Genomic DNA, 20,712 nt, shown 5'->3' with positions numbered 1-20,712 from the left:
AATTATATCAATTTTTATCTATTATTCAAATAGTTATTTATAATTCATTTGTAACATATACTATCATTTCTCAAAGTTAATTATCGGTAACAACCCAAATGGATCGAAAGTATAGACATATACATCAATATAAAGTATATCGATGTCAAATGTATCAATAGAATAAACACGTGTATCATTGTAAAGTATATGAACATCATTTTAGTCAAATATATCATTATAAAATATATCAACCATATATTAACCAAGTGTATCAACAATATAAACATATGTATCGTTATAAACTATATTAACAATATATCACTTAAGTACATGATCTAGAAATTTGAACTTAGGTTTAATAGAGGTTGAAAGATATATTTCTTATGTATATAATATATACATAGAAATTTGAACTTAAGTTTAATACATGATCTAGCCTAGTGGTTTTGATACTATGTTAATTTTTTATGTATATATTATATAAAGAGCATAAAGTTGAGGAGGCTCGAGCACCCCTCAATCCATACTAAATCCGTCTTGATCAGTAATATAAGTATGTAGATAGTTATAAAGTACATCAACAGTATGTCAATTAAGTGCATTGACATTATAAACTAGTGCATCATTATAAAATATATGAATAGTATATCAGTAAAGTTTATTAATTTATTATAAAATATATCAGTAATATGTTAGTTAGGTATATCAATAATATAAATGGATGTATCGTTATAAGGTAGATCAACATAATATCAACAAAGTTTACCAACAATAGTACATTTTTTTTTCAAATTAATTGGTTGAAAAATATTGTAGTTACTTCAAATAAATTGGTCGGAAAACATTTTGTTTCCAAATTAAATGGGAAGAGGAAAAGTAGAAGCCAAAATGGGAATAAAATAAAAACCAAATCTTTTTAAAATTGAGCGGTGGAAAGCGTGACCATGCAGTAGAAGACATTTAGGACATTTTTCATTTTTCATTTTTTTTTTCTTTTTTTTATATATTTGTGGACTGGGCTATGGGCCTAATTCTCCTAACTCATTTTGTCATTTTTGCAAGCAGCCCTTTTATTTATTTATCAAAAGCTCATTTTAATAACTTAATTCGTAACTATTTTTATTTGGGATTATTATTATTATTATTATTTTAATGATATATGAGTAAGAATAGAATTCGAAGTTGGTAGTATAAATTTATGTCAGTCGAGCTAGACTCATGTGACTAATTTGTTCTACTTCCAATCAACTCAAGATCACCTAATAATCCTATTATAATAACAAAAAAATCTAAATACTATGAAAAGTTACTATTTCAAGATTTTCTTAATTCTAATATTAGATTGATTTCTATTTTAAAGGACTTTTATATATTGGTGATTTAAAAAAATATATAACCAAATCTAAATTGGTTCATTTATGAAAATTCAAGCTTTTAATTGATATAGTTATTAGTTTGAATTTTGAGTTGATTAACCTCCCAAAGTTAAGAGGTATAAATTGATTCAATTTTGATTATCAAAATTTATATGGTGATAAACTACATCTTTATAATATAATATACATTGATGCATGATACTGGTAGTCCTCCAAGACAAATTCACCTACAAGACAGAATCTCATATCAGTGTGATATTGTGTCAAATATACTTTGATGATTAAGTCAGTATTTAATTGTAGCAATGTCGAGCTGAGCAAGATAATATTACTTAACTTTTGAGGTGGTGGTGTTTTCCTGTTTATACCAACGTTTCCTGACACTCCTTATAATTCATGTTTGGGCTCTATAATGCCAATAACATGCGCTAACAGTAGGCTTAATTGACATTAGCTCGGGACTTCTTTGCCTTTTTCAATGGAAAATAATATTTTTGGCTCGATCATTGCAGCTTGCGAAACGTCCTTTTCCTTTTTGGGATACGTAGAACGGTGGGCTATTAGCTAATTATCCTCTAACAATAATATTAACCTTCAAAGTTCTTTACCCCATTGTACTATATATATATATATTAAAAAAAAAAAAAAACTAACAAACTATATCTGGGTTAAATAAATTTAGATTTACATAATTCACTCTTATAGAGAATTCCATAGACTTCTTAGTCATCTTTTTCACATATTGTGCTTATCAAAATCATGAGAATTTTCTTCTATCTTAGTATATTTTTGGTAAGATTTAAATCATGGTAGTTTGAGCATTATGCATATTTATTCTAACCTTTCAAACAATTAAACAATTTTAATTTTCAGATAAGGTACTGTTTGGTTATTGTTGTCAACACATATGATTGAACTTATTGACTTATCTAATTATTGAGCACACATGTTAATTCAGCTACAACTTTATTCGTTACAACTAATTTTAATAAGTAGTTGACATTTCAGATTTTTCTATTAGTTTAGATGTTGTTTAACTACTTTTCAAATAATTAAATATTCAGATTTTTCAATCAAATTTATATTTTAAATATCTATATAATATCAAATTTCATTTATCTAATCAAATTTTAAATTTATTCAATATTTGAATTGTCTTTCATTATTTTATACATATTTTTAATAAATTAATAAGATATTTTCCCATATTTTTAAAGTTTTAAATTATTTTGTATATGTTAATAGATTCAATTGTATCTATTTCATATTTAGTCACTGTTTTAGCTGACATTTTGATAATATCTGACTTGCTCTTAGTTAGTTCGTATGTCCGGAATATTAAATACAGTGTGAGTGTAGAGTTTTATTAATAACCAAGATATAAATATAAGTGGAGAGCTTGATTAATAATCGGGATATAAATATTGATTAATAACCAAATTAATCATATTATAATTTAACAGACCCAATTCCAAAACTTAAAATGAGCATCATTACGTAATTTTTCCTCTCTTTTGGAATTTGATTTTTTTTAATATTTAAATTAAATTTTGATAACTACTTCACAAATTGATTTAAAATAAATCAATCTCTTCCTTATTTTTCTCCCCCTAACTGATTCAAATTAGCTATCTTATTATATTATCTTCTTCTTATATTATTATACCATTAATTTGTCTTTTTGACAAACAAATAAGAATTCATTTTTGCAATGTTGCTATTTTTGTTATGACTCTATAACAAATTAGGCTTATTTTACAGGTTTTGTGGTTGATGGATTTATAAATACAGTGTAATTTTTTAAGCTTAATTAAAAATGGAATTATGAGTACACGGTAATTGTAAATAAACAAGCTTATTTCTTGATTTTCTCCCTCGAAATTATATTTGAATTTATATTTTATTATCTTATTATCAAATTATATTTTATCTAACTACTTAACTTATCTAATTAATCACAATAAACAAAAACTTAATTTTTCTCTCCAATTTATATTTGAATTTATCTTTTATTATTAAATTTGATTTTATCTAACTAACTTTTGATTTATCTAAATATTTGTTACAAATTCAATTGTATCTAAATATTTTTTTCATTATTTTATACATATTATTATCATATTAATTTGATCTTTTTTTGTCTTCATAGTTTTTATGAAAATATTTTTTATGTTTTCAATTTTCATATAAAAACACGCATGTTGTACTTAAAAAGAAACATATAAATGAGAACTAAACTTTAAAGGTTCGAAACATGTACGTTATATATATATATTATTCATTTGGTTAATAATAATATTATTATTGTTATTATTAATAATAAAATAAGATAACAAAAAATCTTAAATCTCATATTCTTTATCTTTTTCACTTGGCTGTCCTANTAATATTATTATTGTTATTATTAATAATAAAATAAGATAACAAAAAATCTTAAATCTCATATTCTTTATCTTTTTCACTTGGCTGTCCTAAAATCTTTTTTTCTCCTTCTCAATCTCATGTCTTTAATAGTTGATTTAACAACCATTTCTCAAATTTCATCGTATTGGCTAGCTTTTGACGACTACCCTTGCCAAGTTGCCAACCTTTTTTGCTCGTAAGCATGTTTCTTGTTTTTGTTTATTTTGAACATCGCTTTCAGCAATGACATTCTGGTATTAATAATATTTAAAGTTGGCCTTCAAGATTCTACGAGAAAAATTTTCATATGGAAAGAAAATAATGAAACTCCCTAAAACTGGTTTGATGTCAAATACAATCATTATAGTAGTCAAATCGTCTTGAAATGGTAATTCTTTTAAATACTCATTTGCCAACAATGCTGGTACAATCAACTTTGCTCTTTCTCACTTTGGAGGAAGTCCATCGTTGTAGATATCCATAAGTTTCTAACGACCCCCACCGCTTGGTTGTCTTTTTCTCTCGCATACACACGTTCTATAGGCAGATAGAAGTGCTAAGGACCATATTGAGTGATTTTGGAGTGCTAAGGACCATATTGGATAATTTTGGAAGTGCTAATGATCATATTAGGTAATTTTTAATTTTTGCTTCTAAAATGTTTAGATATTGTGTATTAATATTGTGTATTCGTGGTTCTATAATGTTTAGGTAGAGTGTATTTGTGAAATTCGATTTGTTTTTAGAGCAGTGTATTTTTGTATTCTCGTTTATCTTTAATTTTGTTGTTTTATGATAGTTTTATCATTTATTAATTAATATTTTCTATTATATAAACCCGTTTTGCTATTTTTATAAATTTGAAATTCTTTTGTCATTTTTCTAAATAAAATTTTAAAATTTGTTATTTCTCTTGTCATCTTAAAATGCAAATTGGTGTCTTCAGTTAGTTTTTTTTCTTTGCTTTTTTCTACTTCCTCCGAATTTTATGAGCATGTCTGGATGATTTTGAAACAATCACATATCCAACTTTCCCATTATAGCTTTGAATAAATTAATCCCACTTCAAAAGTGAACATCTATGCTGTTGTAATAATGTAAATGCTAAAAAAGTTATGTTCTTAAGAAAAAGACCAGAGATTATGGAGCAATAGAGATATATCATCATTTAAATATGAATTTTGAATCTCAAGACTGTTTCTTTTTTTGAATTTCAGCTTACGACAAACGGCTACTGCATTTTCGCACGATTTCCAATGCCCATTCAAAAACTTGTCCTCCTCCTTTCCTGATCTGTACATGTCAGATCATACAACCTCTCCCCCCATTTGCTTTGATTAGTTCTTCCACAACGAAATCTCTCGTTCTTTCAATCTTCTCGACCATGTTTTAAAAGGGGTTCTTCGCCTGAGATGAATGAGCTCCGGTGACTGGCTTCTTCAAGAGATTTATAATCTGTAGAATCGATTTTTGAAAGTGGGTGGAAATTTGTTCGAAATGGGTCTCTTCATTTGGTTCTCCTCCTTGATTTTAGCAGCTACCCTTTTGAGCCACTTCTGTTTTTCTCTCACTGAAGATGGTAAACCCTACTCTTATGCTCTTTCTGCTGAAGATTTCTTTAGGGTTTATGTTTCTGTCTTATGGGTTTGGTTTCACTTTGTCTTATGTCTCAGGTTTAACATTGTTGGAGATCAAAAGTAGTTTAAATGACACTAAGAACGTCCTCACTAATTGGAGCCCTTCAGATGAATCTCCCTGCAAATGGACTGGTATCTCTTGCCATCCCCAGGACTCTCGTGTCAGCTCAATGTATGTCACTTCATTGTCTTTTAAACTATCTTTTGAGCATTTAACTTCTTTCTCTCTTTTAACCTATCTTTTTTTAGCATTCATTTTTAAATCTTTGAGTATGTGGGTTTTCCAGTAATCTACCATTCATGCAACTAGGAGGGATTATTTCTCCCAGCATTGGTAAACTTAGTAGATTGCAGAGACTGTAAGCATCTCTACAAGCACCTTACTTCTCTATTATGATATTATGGAGTAATAGACTTTACCTAAGTCTGTTTTTTCTTATGTGTAATCAGGGCTCTCCACCAGAACGGTTTACATGGATATATCCCCAATGAACTAGCCAATTGTTCTGAACTTAGAGCCCTGTAAGTAACCATTATCTTTTTTACAGCCCTTCCTCCACCATTTTGTGTATGTGCTTGCAAGTGCTTCATGAGATTATACATTTTTTTTAATCAGGTACTTGAGGGCTAATTATTTTCAAGGTGGCATTCCATCAAATATCGGAAACCTTTCATACCTTACCATTCTGTGAGATTTTTTTATCTTTTTCCTCTCTTCATTCTTGGATGATTATGTGTCTTCTTGATTTCTTAGCTAATATCTATTTTATGAAGTCGATTAAAAGAGGCACTTACATGGAAAAACTTGCAATTAGAATACTAATAGTTTGTTTGCCTTCTGAGTTTTTGTATCTGTAGTTGTTTTGTACTTCACCTCTGTTACTCAGTTTCATCGCTGGTATTTAATTGTAGTGATTTGTCAAGCAATTCCCTTAAGGGTAGTATACCATCATCAATTGGTCGTCTCTCACACTTGCGCAATTTGTAAGTTGTAGTCACTATAGCTACATTTACGTTGACTTTCCATGCCTGCAGTTAATATTACTAAAACTATATCCTTGTTGCGTTTCTTACAAACTTGGTATTCATTTCAGGAATTTATCTACCAACTTTTTCTTTGGAGAAATTCCAGATATTGGAGTTCTAAGCACCTTTGGTAACAACTCGTAAGTACACTATCAAGACCCTATCCTTTTATACATGTTGAAATCCTTTGTCTATGCCAACCACTCGGAATAACTGGCTTCGTATCATAATGTTAGGTCCTAGGTAGGATTTAGTTCTATGATTTATACAAGCATTGCTTAGAAGTATGCAATTGATTAATGAAGTGGCCATATATGCACGTTTATGGCATTCAAAAGAGAAATTGAGAATCAGGAGAAGAGAGTCTTATTGAACTGGTACCAACCCAAGTGGATGGTTCATGTTGATGCCAAAGTCGAGAGGAGAGGACATTCCATTTGCTTGTTTGCCTCGACTTCAAAGTTCTTTTCATCTTTTCCTCCCCAATTTATCCCATTCATATTGACTTGGTTCTTCAATGCATCCTGTATCTCAAGATGATATAATCATTTGACGTGCCAGGTTCTTTGGCAATCAAGGTCTTTGTGGCCGGCAAGTGAACAATCCGTGCCGGACCTCACTGGGGTTTCCTGTTGTTTTACCACATGCTGAAAGTGATGAAGCTGCAGGCAATTTCTCTTTACACTTCAATGAAGTTATTTACCACTTAATCATATTGCAAATAGATGAATTAGTGACAGAATGACTAAATTCGCAAGACAACCATGGATACTAATTTTGTTTTTTATTTTACAGTTCCTCCAAAACGATCCTCTCATTACATCAAAGGACTGTTGATTGGTACAATATCATCAGCGGGGTTTGTGTTGGTTATACTTATTGTATTCATGTGGACTCGTTTGCTGTCAAAGAAAGAAAGAACTGCTAAGAGTTACATGGAAGTTAAGAAGCAAAGAAATCGCGAATCAAGTGAGCTATTCATTTCAATCATGGTCTTTGGCTTTGATCTAATTTGTACATTTTCTCTCAAAATAATACATATCGCAATTAACAACCCTCACAACCCAATGTAGGTGCAAAGCTTATTACATTCCATGGCGATCTACCATATCCAACATGTGAGATCATAGAAAAGCTGGAGGCTCTGAATGAAGGAAATGTTGTTGGCTCAGGAGGGTTTGGCACCGTGTATCGGATGGTCATGAATGATTCTGGAGCTTTTGCTGTGAAGAAAATTGATAGGACTCGAGATGGTCCAGATCAAGTAGTTGAAAGAGAATTGGAGATATTGGGTAGCATTAAACACATAAATTTAGTGAAATTGCGTGGTTATTGCAGGCTTCCTTCTTCAAAGCTTCTCATATATGACTATCTGGCAGCGGGTAGCTTGGATGATTTCTTGCACGGTATCGTATAATTTTCCTATTCCACTATTGAAGTTCAAAATGCGAAATATTGAGAAGTAACATAGATATAAAGATGTAATATCATGAGTATGGAACTCTAGAAATGTGGAATTTTTTTTCTTCTTTTCTACTCTTTGTAATCTTGTGTTTTCACTATTTGCAGAACATGGACCAGAAAAGTCTTTGGATTGGAGTGCTCGATTAAACATAGCGCTAGGATCTGCTCGAGGACTGGCATACTTGCATCATGATTGCTGTCCAAAGATTGTACACTGCAACATAAAATCCAGCAACATTCTTCTTGACGAGAACTTAGAGCCGCATGTATCTGACTTTGGTCTTGCGAAGCTTTCGGTCGATGGGGATTCGCATGTCACAACTGTTGTTGCTGGCACATTCGGTTATTTGGCTCCAGGTGCAATTCCCTTTTAATGTCTTTGGTATAAGCAACAATGATGATTCAACTTCAATATAGAAAATTATATAACTATAAGCTCAAATAGAATCTTCTTTGGACCTACTTTCTTGAGCAGAATACTTGGAAAGTGGGATAGGAACTGAGAAGTCTGATGTTTATAGCTTTGGAGTTCTCTTGCTCGAGCTTGTAACAGGAAAGAGACCAAGTGATCCATTTTTCTCAAAGAGGGGCGTAAATATTGTTGGTTGGGTAAGCCAATCTCTATACAATTCATGTTCTTGCATTTCTTAGTCAATCTCTAAACAACTTATTAAATTGGGCATGATCATGACTAATAGTTGAACACACTGAGGGGAGAAGACCAATTGGAGAACATAGTTGATAATAGGTGCCAGAATGCAGATGTTGAAACTGTAGAAGCGCTTCTTGAAATAGCGGCGAGGTGCACCGATGGCAACCCGACTAGGCGGCCTACAATGAACCAAATATTGCAGCAGCTAGAGCAAGAGGTGATGTCGCCGTACCCAAGTGATTACTCCGAGTCTCACTCGGATTATTCTTGAATGTAATAAACTTTGGGGTCTTGTTCACTTTGTGCAACATGTTAAGAAACAGCTGCATAGTATATTCACTATAGTGGACTAGTTTTTCAACCCACGTTCTTGTTGGGAGGGCTTGAGTATCATGTAATTTCAGTCTATTCATGACACTTCTCTGTGAATTTGGGTTTCTTTTATTGTTTGGAGTATCAAATCTCTTCTCATTCTTCCAAGAAATTTGTTCTATAAATTGCAAACAGCCTACGATGTTGGATGCAGTTTATCATAATGCATAAGCATTTTACCTTTGGAAACACAAATATAAAGAAAAATTAAGGAAATATATTTGTGATTGAAAACCATAACCAAATAATTAGAAAGGACAAAGCTCGGTAATATAAATTTGTGAGACTATGATTCAAGAAAAATGAGTGTTGAATTAACGTCTTGCCATGTTCATTCCTGTCCATGAATTTCTAAAATGTATCTCTTTGGAGAGAAAATGACATTTCATTAAACTTGAGATAAGAGCAACAATAACAGACATATAATGACCACATTTCCTAACATAAACACATGGATATATTTTATCACTTATTTATAAAATAATGCATAAATAGTTTATTTTTCCCTTTAAAAGAAGCATTTAGGTGAATTGTGATTGATTAAATGAAAGTGATCAAGAGTTCATCCCAAGATGTACAAATCTTTATTCATTCCATACTCATCATACACATGAAAAAATGTATAAAAATATTTTAAAGTAAAAGTAAAAAGAATTTATCATGTGCCAAATTATGATTGGACAATTTAATGGGATGTACAAAAATAGATGGTCTGAAATGTAATGAGTATTTTCTTAATAGCAAATATGAAAATATTGTCTTTTATTTGGAATAATTTTGTGGGTTTCCCACTCATGTAAGTCAAGTGGGATTTCTAGAATGTGGCACCATTGTTTGCATCTTTATTTTCTTTTCTTCGAGGGACCCCCTCCAACTGTAATAGTACTTACCAAGTACCATCTATTTTATTGTGTTATAACAACCTTTTTTTTTATAAAAGAAATTTTCACGTAGAAAAAATGTTAGACTATTAATAGAAATAGTAAAAAAAAAAAAATATTTGATAGACACGAGTAGACTTCTATCAATCTATACAACCTCTATAAAAGAAAATTAAATTTTACTATTTTATTTAAATAGTTTTTCTTATTTTTTTTATTTTTAAAAATTTCCAAAAAAACAATAAATAAAGAAACAAATATTACTATATGTCTATATCATACAAGATATGAAAAAGAATGATGACCGAACATTGACATTTAAATTTTAGTTTGGTCTTTAAAACCTTTTTTAAATAATATTATTGACATATAGATTTGGAGTCACATAGATAGTTTCTAAAATTTTAAAATGGTTTTAAACATTTTGATTAAATTGCTTAAATCAAACTATAATGATAGCTAGGACTAGAATGTAGGCTAGCACACACACTCTTACGCAACAACATTGTGATTCCAGCTTCTAGGATTTTTTTTAAGGCATTATTTATTTATTTTAAATATAGTTGTTTTAAATCACAAAATTAGAAATATTTTTAAATATAGTAAAATATTACTATATAAATGATAGGCAATAATGATAGACATCTATAAGTTTTTATCACTAACACAGATAGATATCTATTAGTGATAGCATTTTACTATATTTGTAAATAAGTTAGCTCATTTTACTTAATTTGAAAACATCCGTTTTTGAATATGGAAAGCTAGCATCAAATTTTTCCAATTGAGCAAACTATCAACGATTTGCAACACATTTCCTATTAGGATTCCTTTGGAGACCTTATAATTTCTATAAGATAGATAAATTATTTATCTTGTTACCAATTGATATTGAGATGAAGTCACAATAATGTTTTCATCTATAAATACCAAGTTTACATAAATAGCTAAGTTGATAACATGAAATAAGCAAGAAAACTAGTCATTAGTCGCAAATATAGATACTTAAACTATGTATTAACAACATCCCTAAAACTTGGGACCTTGGATCAATACACACTTGTAGTTTGAGTTAAGTAAGCAAGTGTATGAGATATTTTGAAACGTGGAAAGACCAACTCTAAAGACTTGCATCCACACATTTCTACCCTTGTAATTTGGCGATATTAGACACAACACACAACACATTTTTTCTTGAAATTATGTAATAAATGATTGTAGATGGCATGTGACAATAGAGAAAAAACAACCTAACATGCTTTTTACATGACTGGAGAATCGAAGTAATACTTTGCTTATCTATGAACTATGCTTAGATTGACACTCGTATGCCTTATCTATAAAAGATGATATTAGAGCCATATGGATTAAGAAAGCATAACCAAGTTGCATTGCATGGGAATGGGAAGTGCACCGCCCTTTTTTGTGCTTGGTTTAATCTCCACATACAAAATCATATGTACCAAAATTTGGAGTAGGGTCCATTTCCATCTGGGATTTAAAGGGTTATTAGCCACTGAATATGGAGTTTCACTGGGAAGACATTAAATTGCACGTTGATGAGATCTAACAATGTCCACTCGTTTGAGAAAGATGACCGACTCCACCCGGCAATCGCCAGTAAACGAGGATCATTACATTTCAGCCCCCATCTGAAGAACACGACCCAGCCATTTCGGAAAAGTAGCCATCGATAAGGATTGCTGCCCATACACATTACACAAGACGGCAAGCCGATGGGCCCTTGCACTTTTTGTGTTCGACGAAATTCCCCAGTGGGTTTTTGGCTTTTCCCACTACCCACCCCCAGGGGTGCGGTGCTCATCAGCCCTTAGACACTTTTAAAAAATGGAAAAAGTAGGTCCTCCAATTCAATTTTCATATCTAATTTAATCAAACCTCACTCTTCCCTCGTTCTCATCTCAATCCCATCCCAGATATTATCCAATTCCATTCCTTCCTCTACTCATCATATTCCCATTCCAACTTGTCTATTGATTCATTATTCTTGTTCTAATGCCTTCTATACCATTCGTGTACTTTTCATCTTCATGTGAGTTGTTTTCTTATATTTTGTTTTCAGCATTATATAATTATAATATATGGTTGATTGATCCTATCTCTGCTTCTATTGTATTGGCATAGAAGTTTGTAGTCTCCTAATTTGTCCTGCAGAATTGTTACTTCCCTTTCAGTTGTGATGGCGATGTTGTCGGGAATGCGACGGAAATTGCACATTCATTGATAAGGGAAAGATCGTGACTATATAACTAAGGAATAGTATGAGACATTTTGGGTAAAACCAAATGTAAAACAACGTATGCTTAAAGTTGCCAATGCAATCAAAGTTAGTCCCATATTGGCTAGATAAAAGGGAGATCATCAGTATATAAGGTATACAAGTGAGTGACAATATCTTGGCTGGGATGAAACTTTTTTGGTTATTCAAAAACAAAGTCATTAGAGCTTATGCACAAACTACAAAGTAGACGATATCATATTATTGTGAACATATGTGGAGGATTGTTGTTGCTAACATTAATATTTAAAGTGGACAATACCATACTATTATGGAGATAGGCAAGGGTCGTTTAGATATATAGCTTTTGAATTTCAACTGTATTGATGACGGTCGTATATGTATATTTATTATCTGCAGTAAAAGTTGAACCAACAAACTTCAGAGAGAATCCAATGAGGGATGAGTATTTCTGCGTGTGTGAGATGAATGATAATTGGCACCACTAGATCAGTAGATTTGTAGTGAAACTAAGGGAAAGAAAGGAGTTGTCTTTTTCGTAAGAGTCTAGAGTTTTCTTTTTTGGCTGGACCACCATTTTGTGAGTCTATAAATACAACCACCCCATTTTACTTTACGACCAATTCGAATAGAGAATTCTGGATAACTCTTCATTAAAATTTGAGAGTCCCAGTTGTCCAATTTCCGTAGGAAGAAAAGAGAATGTCTTCCATCATTGTGACTCCATTAGAAGCTCAAGAACATATGGTGGGATATCACAGTTTAATTTCCTCGCTTATTCCTTCAAGTTTGTGCCTTTCCTAATGTCTTCTAATTATAACTCAACTGCCTTTATCCTTCATTCTTTAGGAAGAAACTCAACAGCTAAATATTTGGGGAGACTATTTCGACTGGAGGAAGAGACCTGCTGTAAAAGGACGCCATGGAGGCATGCTGGCTGCCTCCTTTGTATTGGGTCAGTATATATAAGAACAGAAGATTAAATTTTGGTTCTTGTGGGATTAAAACTACTTCTGCGCTTCCCATAAACGTGGTTAAAAATAACATTTTTTTTTGTTCTTATTCTCCTTATTAATGGTGGATAATCTGATCTTATAAACTGCATAACATCAGTTGTTGAAGTATTGGAGAATCTAGCGTTCCTAGCCAATGCAAGCAATCTTGTTCTGTATCTGTCCAAGTTCATGCATTATTCTCCATCCGAGTCTGCCAACATTGTCACCAATTTTATGGGCACAGCTTTCCTTCTTGCGCTCCTTGGTGGCTTTCTAGCAGATGCTTTCTTCACCACTTACTCTATCTTCTTGATAAGCGCTGCAATAGAATCCTTGGTGAGCTAGTTTCCACCAAAGTTGTTCTTTCCTCATATACGATATGGTTTGCACGTGGGTTGTTCCATTATGTTCAATATATGTTCTTTTGTGATCACGACTTTGTAAGAACATATCCATATGATCAAGTTCAGCCAAACGTATCAACTAACATATTAACTTAGGGAGTGTTTGGGGCCTCAACTTCAAGTAAGTGGAGTGTGCTATTATAATCCACTTCATGTTTAGTGCTCCAATTATAATGGTTGGTATTCCCAACTATTATAACCTAGAGTTAACTATGGTATTATTATTTCAAATCTCTCTTTGTTACAGTGTATACTATTTCCTACTTGTCCTTTTTTTCTCTCTTTGCTACGGTGTATATTATTTCTATTCAGACTAAAATATTTTGCACCTCAAAGACAGACTATTATTACCTATACTAAAATAGTCTACACCCCATACACAAACTATTATAACCTATCGACTATTATAATTCATATACTATAATAACCAATTCAACCTCCCAAACACCCGTTTAAAATTTTTGAGACAAATACTAATTTAATATGTAGATACTTGAACTCTTGTAATATCATATCATATTTCTATTTAGAGTTATGGTAACTTAAAGATTTTATTAGTGGAGCATTTTCCATCAGTAATAGTTGACATTTGATGGAAAGTTTATGTGCGCTTTTGGTCCCACATCTGGTAGTACACAGTATTTTGTGTTTTTAATGGGGTTTCCATTTTGGGAAAAAAAATGTGTATGATATGCACTAATTAAGTTTGAAGGGTTATAACTATATAGTGTCATCCACTCAAAAACTTAAATGGATGGATTACAGTAAATTGAATTAAACAAAACATATTGTGGAGTGCAGGGACTGGTAATTCTGACGCTGCAAGCTGATGTACCATATCTGAAGCCTGCAAGATGCATTGTGGGGAATGGAAATCCATGCCATAAAGTTGGAGGTGGAGAAGCAGCGATGCTATTTGCAGGGCTTTACATGGTGGCACTTGGAGTTGGAGGGATAAAAGGGGCTCTTCCTTCTCATGGGGCTGAGCAGTTTGATGAGACCACTTTTGAAGGAAGGAAGAAAAGATCTGCATTCTTCAACTACTTTATCTTCTGTCTTTCATGTGGAGCTTTGATTGCTGTAACTTTGGTGGTGTGGATGGAAGATAACAAAGGCTGGCAATGGGGTTTTGGGATCTCTACTCTTACAATACTCATCTCTATTCCTATTTTCCTTCTTGGATCGCCCACTTACAGAATTAAAACGCCAGCCGGAAGCCCAATCACAACCATTTTTAAGGTACTTCAAACTCTGGTTATTATTATAAAATCTTCATCACAAACCAACTCCTCTACCTAATTGTTGAGCTATCAGGACATGCTTCATGTGAACCTATTTCTTGTTTATAGTTTTTTAAATTTGAACCTCTAGATCTCTTAGTTGATATAGAAGATAAACTTGCAGTTTTTTGGTACTAAATGTTAGCTGAACTTATTGGTTAATTTTGACATTGACCGAGTGTGAGGGTGTAATATAAGTATTTTTCAACATGTGAGATCAAATTGAAAATTTTAGAATTACAGGGACTATATTGGAAAAAAAAAAAAAGAAATAATGGATATTGAACAAAAAAAAAATTAGGATTTATTTGGAATGACTTTTTTAAATATTTGAAAGAAATGATTTTTCAGATGTGTGAAAATGTGTTTCCATTTGAAAAATGAAAGATCTTTCCCAATCTCAACTAACTTCAGAAATAGTTTACATGTTTTTATTTTACTGAAAAAAAAAAAAATATTTGAGAATAAGAAGATAAAAAATATTGTTACCATTTACCAAAGATATTTATATGTTTTTTTTTTCAATAAATTTGTAACAATGCCAAGGTGAATTAAGCACATCTAATATGAAATCTGTATGGATGATTAAGAGTTCCTTTTTTCCTAAATAAATTATTACATTATGTGGGGTGGAGAATCGAGTATCTGATTTCGAAGTCGATAGTATAAACATTATGTCAATTAAGTTATGCTCATTTATTTTAGCAATGACTAAGAGGTATATGAATTGAATTCCTCCACCCTAAAAGGATATAAAAAGACAACAACTAAAAAAAATAATTCCACTAACATATCACTAGTTAATAATTTAATACGATATTCCATTAATTTTGAGCGCACATTAGAAATTTACCTGCCTTATGGAATCCTAAATTTGGGAGGATGTCAAATTATTCCAGGTGATTGGATAAAAAGAAAAGGTAAATAAAAGCATAGAAATAAAAACATAAAGAATCTGAAATCTTGCTTTTTAAAAAAAGAAACAAATATCCATTCCAAACAGGATAGGTGTTGGAGTATTTAAAACTTTAGGATGTCTATGCTAATTCACATGCAATCGTCTTCTACTGCAATAAGTTACTAAATTTAATACAGATAATATGATATTAAATTTACTTTACCCTATTAGTTTAAGCTTTTGGTTTTGTGTTTAAGTCTTTATACTATCTTCTACATATTTCAAACTCATGTATGAGAGGAGTGTTAGATGATGTAATATTAAATATTTTTTAACTTATTTTTGGACAGGTTCTAGCCTCAGCTGCTTTCAACAATAGAAAAGCAAAGACTAGTAACAACGTTGTGATGAATTTATCCACAAGTTCAGTATCTTCAGACACTACCACAGACATTATTGCTGATGAACAGAATCAGAGTATGGAAAAAGAAAACAACCCGATTCCAATTCAAACACAATCCATGGAGTTTCTCAATAAAGCTACAATCAACAACCCCAACCATCCACAACTAAATTGCACAGTCAAACAAGTAGAAGAAGCCAAAATAGTACTAAAAATCTTCCCAATTTTCACCTCAACCATAATGCTCAACTGTTGCCTTGCACAACTCTCCACATTCTCAGTCCAACAAGCCGCCACCATGAACACAAAACTCTCTTCCTTCAAAGTCCCCCCTGCTTCTCTCCCTGTTTTTCCTGTCATCTTCATCATGATCCTCGCCCCAACTTACAACCAACTAATTCTCCCAATTGCAAGAAAACTCACCAAATCCGAAATGGGAATAACCCATTTACAGAGAATCGGAACAGGGCTTGTTCTATCCACAGTAGCAATGGCTGTAGCAGCATTAGTTGAAACCAAGAGAAAAGCCTTAGCCATGAAAACCCACAAATTGGATTCTTCTGAGCCTTTGCCCATCACTTTCCTTTGGGTGGCTTTGCAGTATTTGTTTTTAGGGTCAGCGGATTTGTTCTCTTTGGCTGGAATGATGGAGTTTTTCTTCACAGAAGCCCCTTTAAGTATGAGATCTTTAGCCACTGCTCTGTCATGGGCTTCCTTAGCCATGGGCTATTACTTTAGCTCTGTTTTGGTGACTCTTGTTAATGGTGTGACTAAGGCTTGTGGGCTTAGGCCATGGCTATATGGGAAAAGCTTGAATCATTATCATTTGGAGAGGTTTTATTGGGTGATGTGTGTATTGAGTGGGCTTAATTTCTTGCAGTATCTGTTTTGGGCTAATCGCTATACTTATAGGTCCATTAATGGAAGAGAGCAGTCTTTGAAGGAACAATCACAAATGTCTGATTTAGTTGAGGAAAGAGATGTGTAGAGATGACATTGTGTTATTATATATATATATATATAAACACATTGTTTGAAATAGTTTATGAGTAACGTATCTTATTGATTTTATCATGTGATATGGTTTGATATTTTGGCGTTGGATTCACTTTATTACATTTAATGAATAACGAACCTAATTAAAATTTTGAGCGATGCTTAAGTGTAACCTATTAATTGTAGAAAGGAAAATAATATAAAACAAATATTTTTTCAAAAGAAAGAAAGTTTTGAGCGATACTTAGGTGCAGCTCACTATGAAATATTTGTCACATATAATTTATGTAATATACTATTGATTTGTTATCAACTTGTTATTTGTACGTGTAAGATATTTATTTGATATGGTATTCGTTAACATCTAGAGAGGCAACTTCCTATTTAAAACCATCGATAATTTAGGTAACTTTTTGTATCATGTTGTGATTATATTATTCTATCAACTTAGGAAGACAACTTGGTTATAAGTTCATACTTTATTTAAATACTTGAGATCTCAATCATACATATTTATAAGATTTGAACCAATTTGGTGGTGCATAGAGTTACTGATTGGGTTGAAATATAAATATCTCAAATAATCTTTGAAATTATCATATGACTCATTCAACCAAGGTAGAAATGAGTAAGTGAGTGGCTAATATGCAAGATGTTGACATCAACAAACCTTGTCAAGAAAATAAATCTATCATCCATTTGTTTGTAATGAATCAAATTGAGTTAGTATTATTAGATTAGAATTATTTGATAATTGGAGGAATAACTCATTTATCTTATAAAATATTGTGAGATTCTTTAATTTTTTTAATGTTAGATTCTCAACAAGTACTTGTCTGGTCTCCAAAAAAATTGTACAAATACAACTTTCAGAAGTGAGGTTTCTTCTCGCCTTCTTTCACCATCCAACAACTTTTACCTACGCATACATTGAAAACTTAAAATGTATTTAGTAGACAATTTGAAAGCAAAGAATTTAATGAAAATAGAGTTATATCTTATGTTTTAAAATATGTGTTTGGAGCAAATTGAGAGATTGGATTCTAAGTTAAAACAATCGTTATAAATGTGTTTGATATTATATTTATAAACCATAAAGCCAGTTGTCGTTTCTCAACTAAATTTTAGGTTGAGTCCAAACTATTAATAATTTATTTTAAAATATGTTTTAGTTTTTTTTAATAATTACTATTTTGTAATATTATATAATTTATAATAATTACTTAATACATATTTTAATTTGACAAAATGAATAGAGATTATAATATATTTCTAACGAGTTTTTTTTTTTTAAAAATATTATTTTGTACCTTAAAATTTAAAATTCAAAATAGGGATACATTGAAAACATAAAAATATTGCATTTTTACACTATTTGAATCATAAAATCTGAAAACAATTTTCAAAGACAAAATTCAAATTGTCAACCAACCATATCTTTATTTATCAAGTTCAAAGCTAGCCAAGTAAATAAAACAAATAAATAGAAATTTGATCATAAAAAATGGGGATGTAGCTCAGATGGTAGAGCGCTCGCTTAGCATGCGAGAGGTATGGGGATCGATACCCCACATCTCCAATTATGTTTTTTTAGTAAATTTATAATTTAACCGAGAAGTTGGTTAAATAAATAATTTAAATTTAATAGGAAAGAAAGGATATATATTTATATACGGTTTTATATATATTTGTGTGATTAGGTTTTAAAATTAAAAACTAAAAGAAATTAAAGAAAAGTTAAAAATTTCTCTCTCTTTCTGCTTACGCAAGCAGATCCCCTTTCGTTTTTCTTCTTCAAGCGTGCTCGTTCCAGCCCTAGCCGTGTGCCGCCTCCGACCTCCGCCGACGCTGCCGGCCTTCTTCACCTTCTCGCCGCCGCGTCGATCTCTCTCTCTCACGCGATTGTTCGCCTAGATCCGCCGAGACTCGCCGCCGACCGTTCCGCCGCTGCCCTTTGTCGCTGTCGTCAGGTTTTTCGTCTGTCGCCATTGCGAGCCGTCGGGTGTAGCTGGAAGTTGTGGTTTTGTTGGTGAGTTTGAGGTATTTTAAAGTGCTTTTTATCTAATCCTGAACACCCAGAAAATTTGGGGGTTCGACTTGATTTGTCATTTGGAGCATAGATTTGGATTTTTTAGGAGTTTTGTAGGTAAAGACGTGACGTGTAGTCGGCGGTTTTGGTATTCGCTTTTGGTGAGTTTTCTTTTTTAAAGAGGTATTGTAATTAAAGTGTGGGATGGAGGAATCGAACCTCAAACGTTGATAGTATGAACATTATGCTAGCTATGCTCTTGTTGACAAATTTTTTTTTAAAGGTATTATAATTAAAGTGCAAGGTAGGAGAAGGTTGATAATATGAACACTATGTCAATTGAGCTACACTATTGTTGGAAGTTTTCATGACTTTTCTTGAAGCTTTTGTTTATTCATTCATTAGCTTTGACCTAAATTTTGGTTTATCCATTATGTTTTATAAGTTAGAACGAGGTGTTGGAGCATTGGAAATTGCTGTCTAGCAAGTTTAAAGACCGGAGAGACGACTTTTGGTTTGTGTTGATTTGGAAGTTGAAAGGGGAGTCGATTTGAGCCACATTAAAGATTTCAAGGATTTTACAAAGGTTAAATTGTTTGATATTTGGATTTGTAATTTGAGATAAGGAATCTAACTACTAGAATCGTCTTTGTGCCAAGTGATACAATTAGAAAGATATCATGGCTCTTTAAGATTAGATATTCGTGATGCCTAATTAGGAGGACATATGAGGATAATTATAATTCTATTTGAAATATGGTATGTGTATGAGCATGATTTTGATTTTTATAAGATATATTATGAGGATGAATGAACATAATCTAAATTTTATAAGATATGTTATGAGGATGCATGAGCATGATGTTATATTTTATGTTGTGGGATTCTGATTTATATTTCATGATAAATATGTTAGTGTTAATTATCTCTGTGAATCTCGAGCCTTAATTTCTCTACTCGAGTATGTTCCTATTGAGACCAGTAGTTTCATGTGAGGAATTAATGTGTAATTGTAGAGAAAAGGGTGAAAAGTTAGAAGAAAAGTTTGAATTTGGAAACTTGACTCTTGGGTAAAGCTTGAAAAATTGGCTAAATGTATTAGAGGCTAGAAAATTGGCTAAGTGTTGTGCCATGCGTTGGCCTTGCTTAATTGAGAGGTTATTTGGGCGTTAAAGGAAGCCAAAGTGTGGCCGAGGCAAAGTTATGCGTGGGAAAGCATGCGGCAACCAAAGTCTTGAGAGGTTAGCAAAGCATACGGCAGCCTCAAGTGTGCGTGGGCATGGGCGCTGGGCGTTGGAGTTGCACGCGCTGGATGATCGTGTAGCAAATGAGCGGTGCTACACGATGAGGTAGGCGATCGTGTAGCAAATGAGCGACGCTATACGATGAGGTAGGCGATCGTGTAGCAAATGAGCGGCACTAGGCGATGAGGTAGGCGATCGTCTAGCAAATGAGCGGCGCTAGGTGATGAGGTAGGCGATCGGGTAGCAATGCGCGGAGCTAAGTGATGCGATAGGCGATCGTGCGATAAAGTGTGGCGCTAGACGATGTGAAGGGTCGCACTAAACGATAGCGCTATGCGTTGGACGATAGCATTAAGCGATGGGGCCAGTTGGCTTTTTGTTCAGAATGCACTATATGGGGATAAGACTAA

The 20,712-nt window shown here is 32.4% G+C and overlaps 2 protein-coding genes and 1 non-coding gene across 8 annotated transcripts; all 3 read left to right on the top strand.

Annotated features, from left to right (window-relative positions):
* Positions 1-4,971: 4,971 nt before the first annotated feature.
* Positions 4,972-9,024, top strand: LOC120070929 (LRR receptor-like serine/threonine-protein kinase FEI 2). Its single transcript, XM_039022842.1, has 13 exons — positions 4,972-5,340; positions 5,435-5,570; positions 5,686-5,757; positions 5,849-5,920; positions 6,015-6,086; positions 6,311-6,382; positions 6,493-6,564; positions 6,986-7,092; positions 7,220-7,393; positions 7,498-7,830; positions 7,994-8,245; positions 8,364-8,497; positions 8,587-9,024. The coding sequence occupies exons 1-13, from the start codon at positions 5,259-5,261 to the stop codon at positions 8,809-8,811; spliced, it is 1,803 nt and encodes a 600-aa protein (XP_038878770.1). The 5' UTR covers positions 4,972-5,258; the 3' UTR covers positions 8,812-9,024.
* Positions 9,025-11,089: 2,065 nt separating this feature from the next.
* LOC120070636 (protein NRT1/ PTR FAMILY 4.6-like) lies at positions 11,090-17,107 on the top strand. Of its 6 annotated transcripts, none has more exons than XM_039022465.1 (6): positions 11,090-11,650; positions 11,989-12,187; positions 12,903-13,008; positions 13,167-13,384; positions 14,254-14,691; positions 15,981-17,107. In XM_039022465.1, exons 3-6 carry the CDS (start codon positions 12,984-12,986, stop codon positions 17,019-17,021), a joined length of 1,722 nt encoding a protein of 573 aa, XP_038878393.1. In that variant the 5' UTR covers positions 11,090-11,650; positions 11,989-12,187; positions 12,903-12,983; the 3' UTR covers positions 17,022-17,107. The 6 variants fall into 6 exon arrangements, with proteins under 6 accessions (XP_038878393.1, XP_038878391.1, XP_038878390.1 ...); XM_039022463.1 differs by having other exon boundaries at positions 11,090-11,846; XM_039022462.1 differs by having other exon boundaries at positions 11,090-11,846; positions 11,969-12,187.
* A 1,428-nt stretch (positions 17,108-18,535) lies between these two features.
* TRNAA-AGC lies at positions 18,536-18,608 on the top strand. The gene has a single exon. It is a non-coding gene; the product is annotated as a tRNA-Ala (tRNA).
* Positions 18,609-20,712: the final 2,104 nt, after the last annotated feature.

This window comes from Benincasa hispida, chromosome 2 (assembly GCF_009727055.1).
Source record: "Benincasa hispida cultivar B227 chromosome 2, ASM972705v1, whole genome shotgun sequence".
Lineage (NCBI taxonomy): Eukaryota > Viridiplantae > Streptophyta > Magnoliopsida > Cucurbitales > Cucurbitaceae > Benincasa > Benincasa hispida.
Note: the sequence above shows the minus strand (reverse complement) of the source record. Positions and strands in the feature narration are given on the sequence as shown.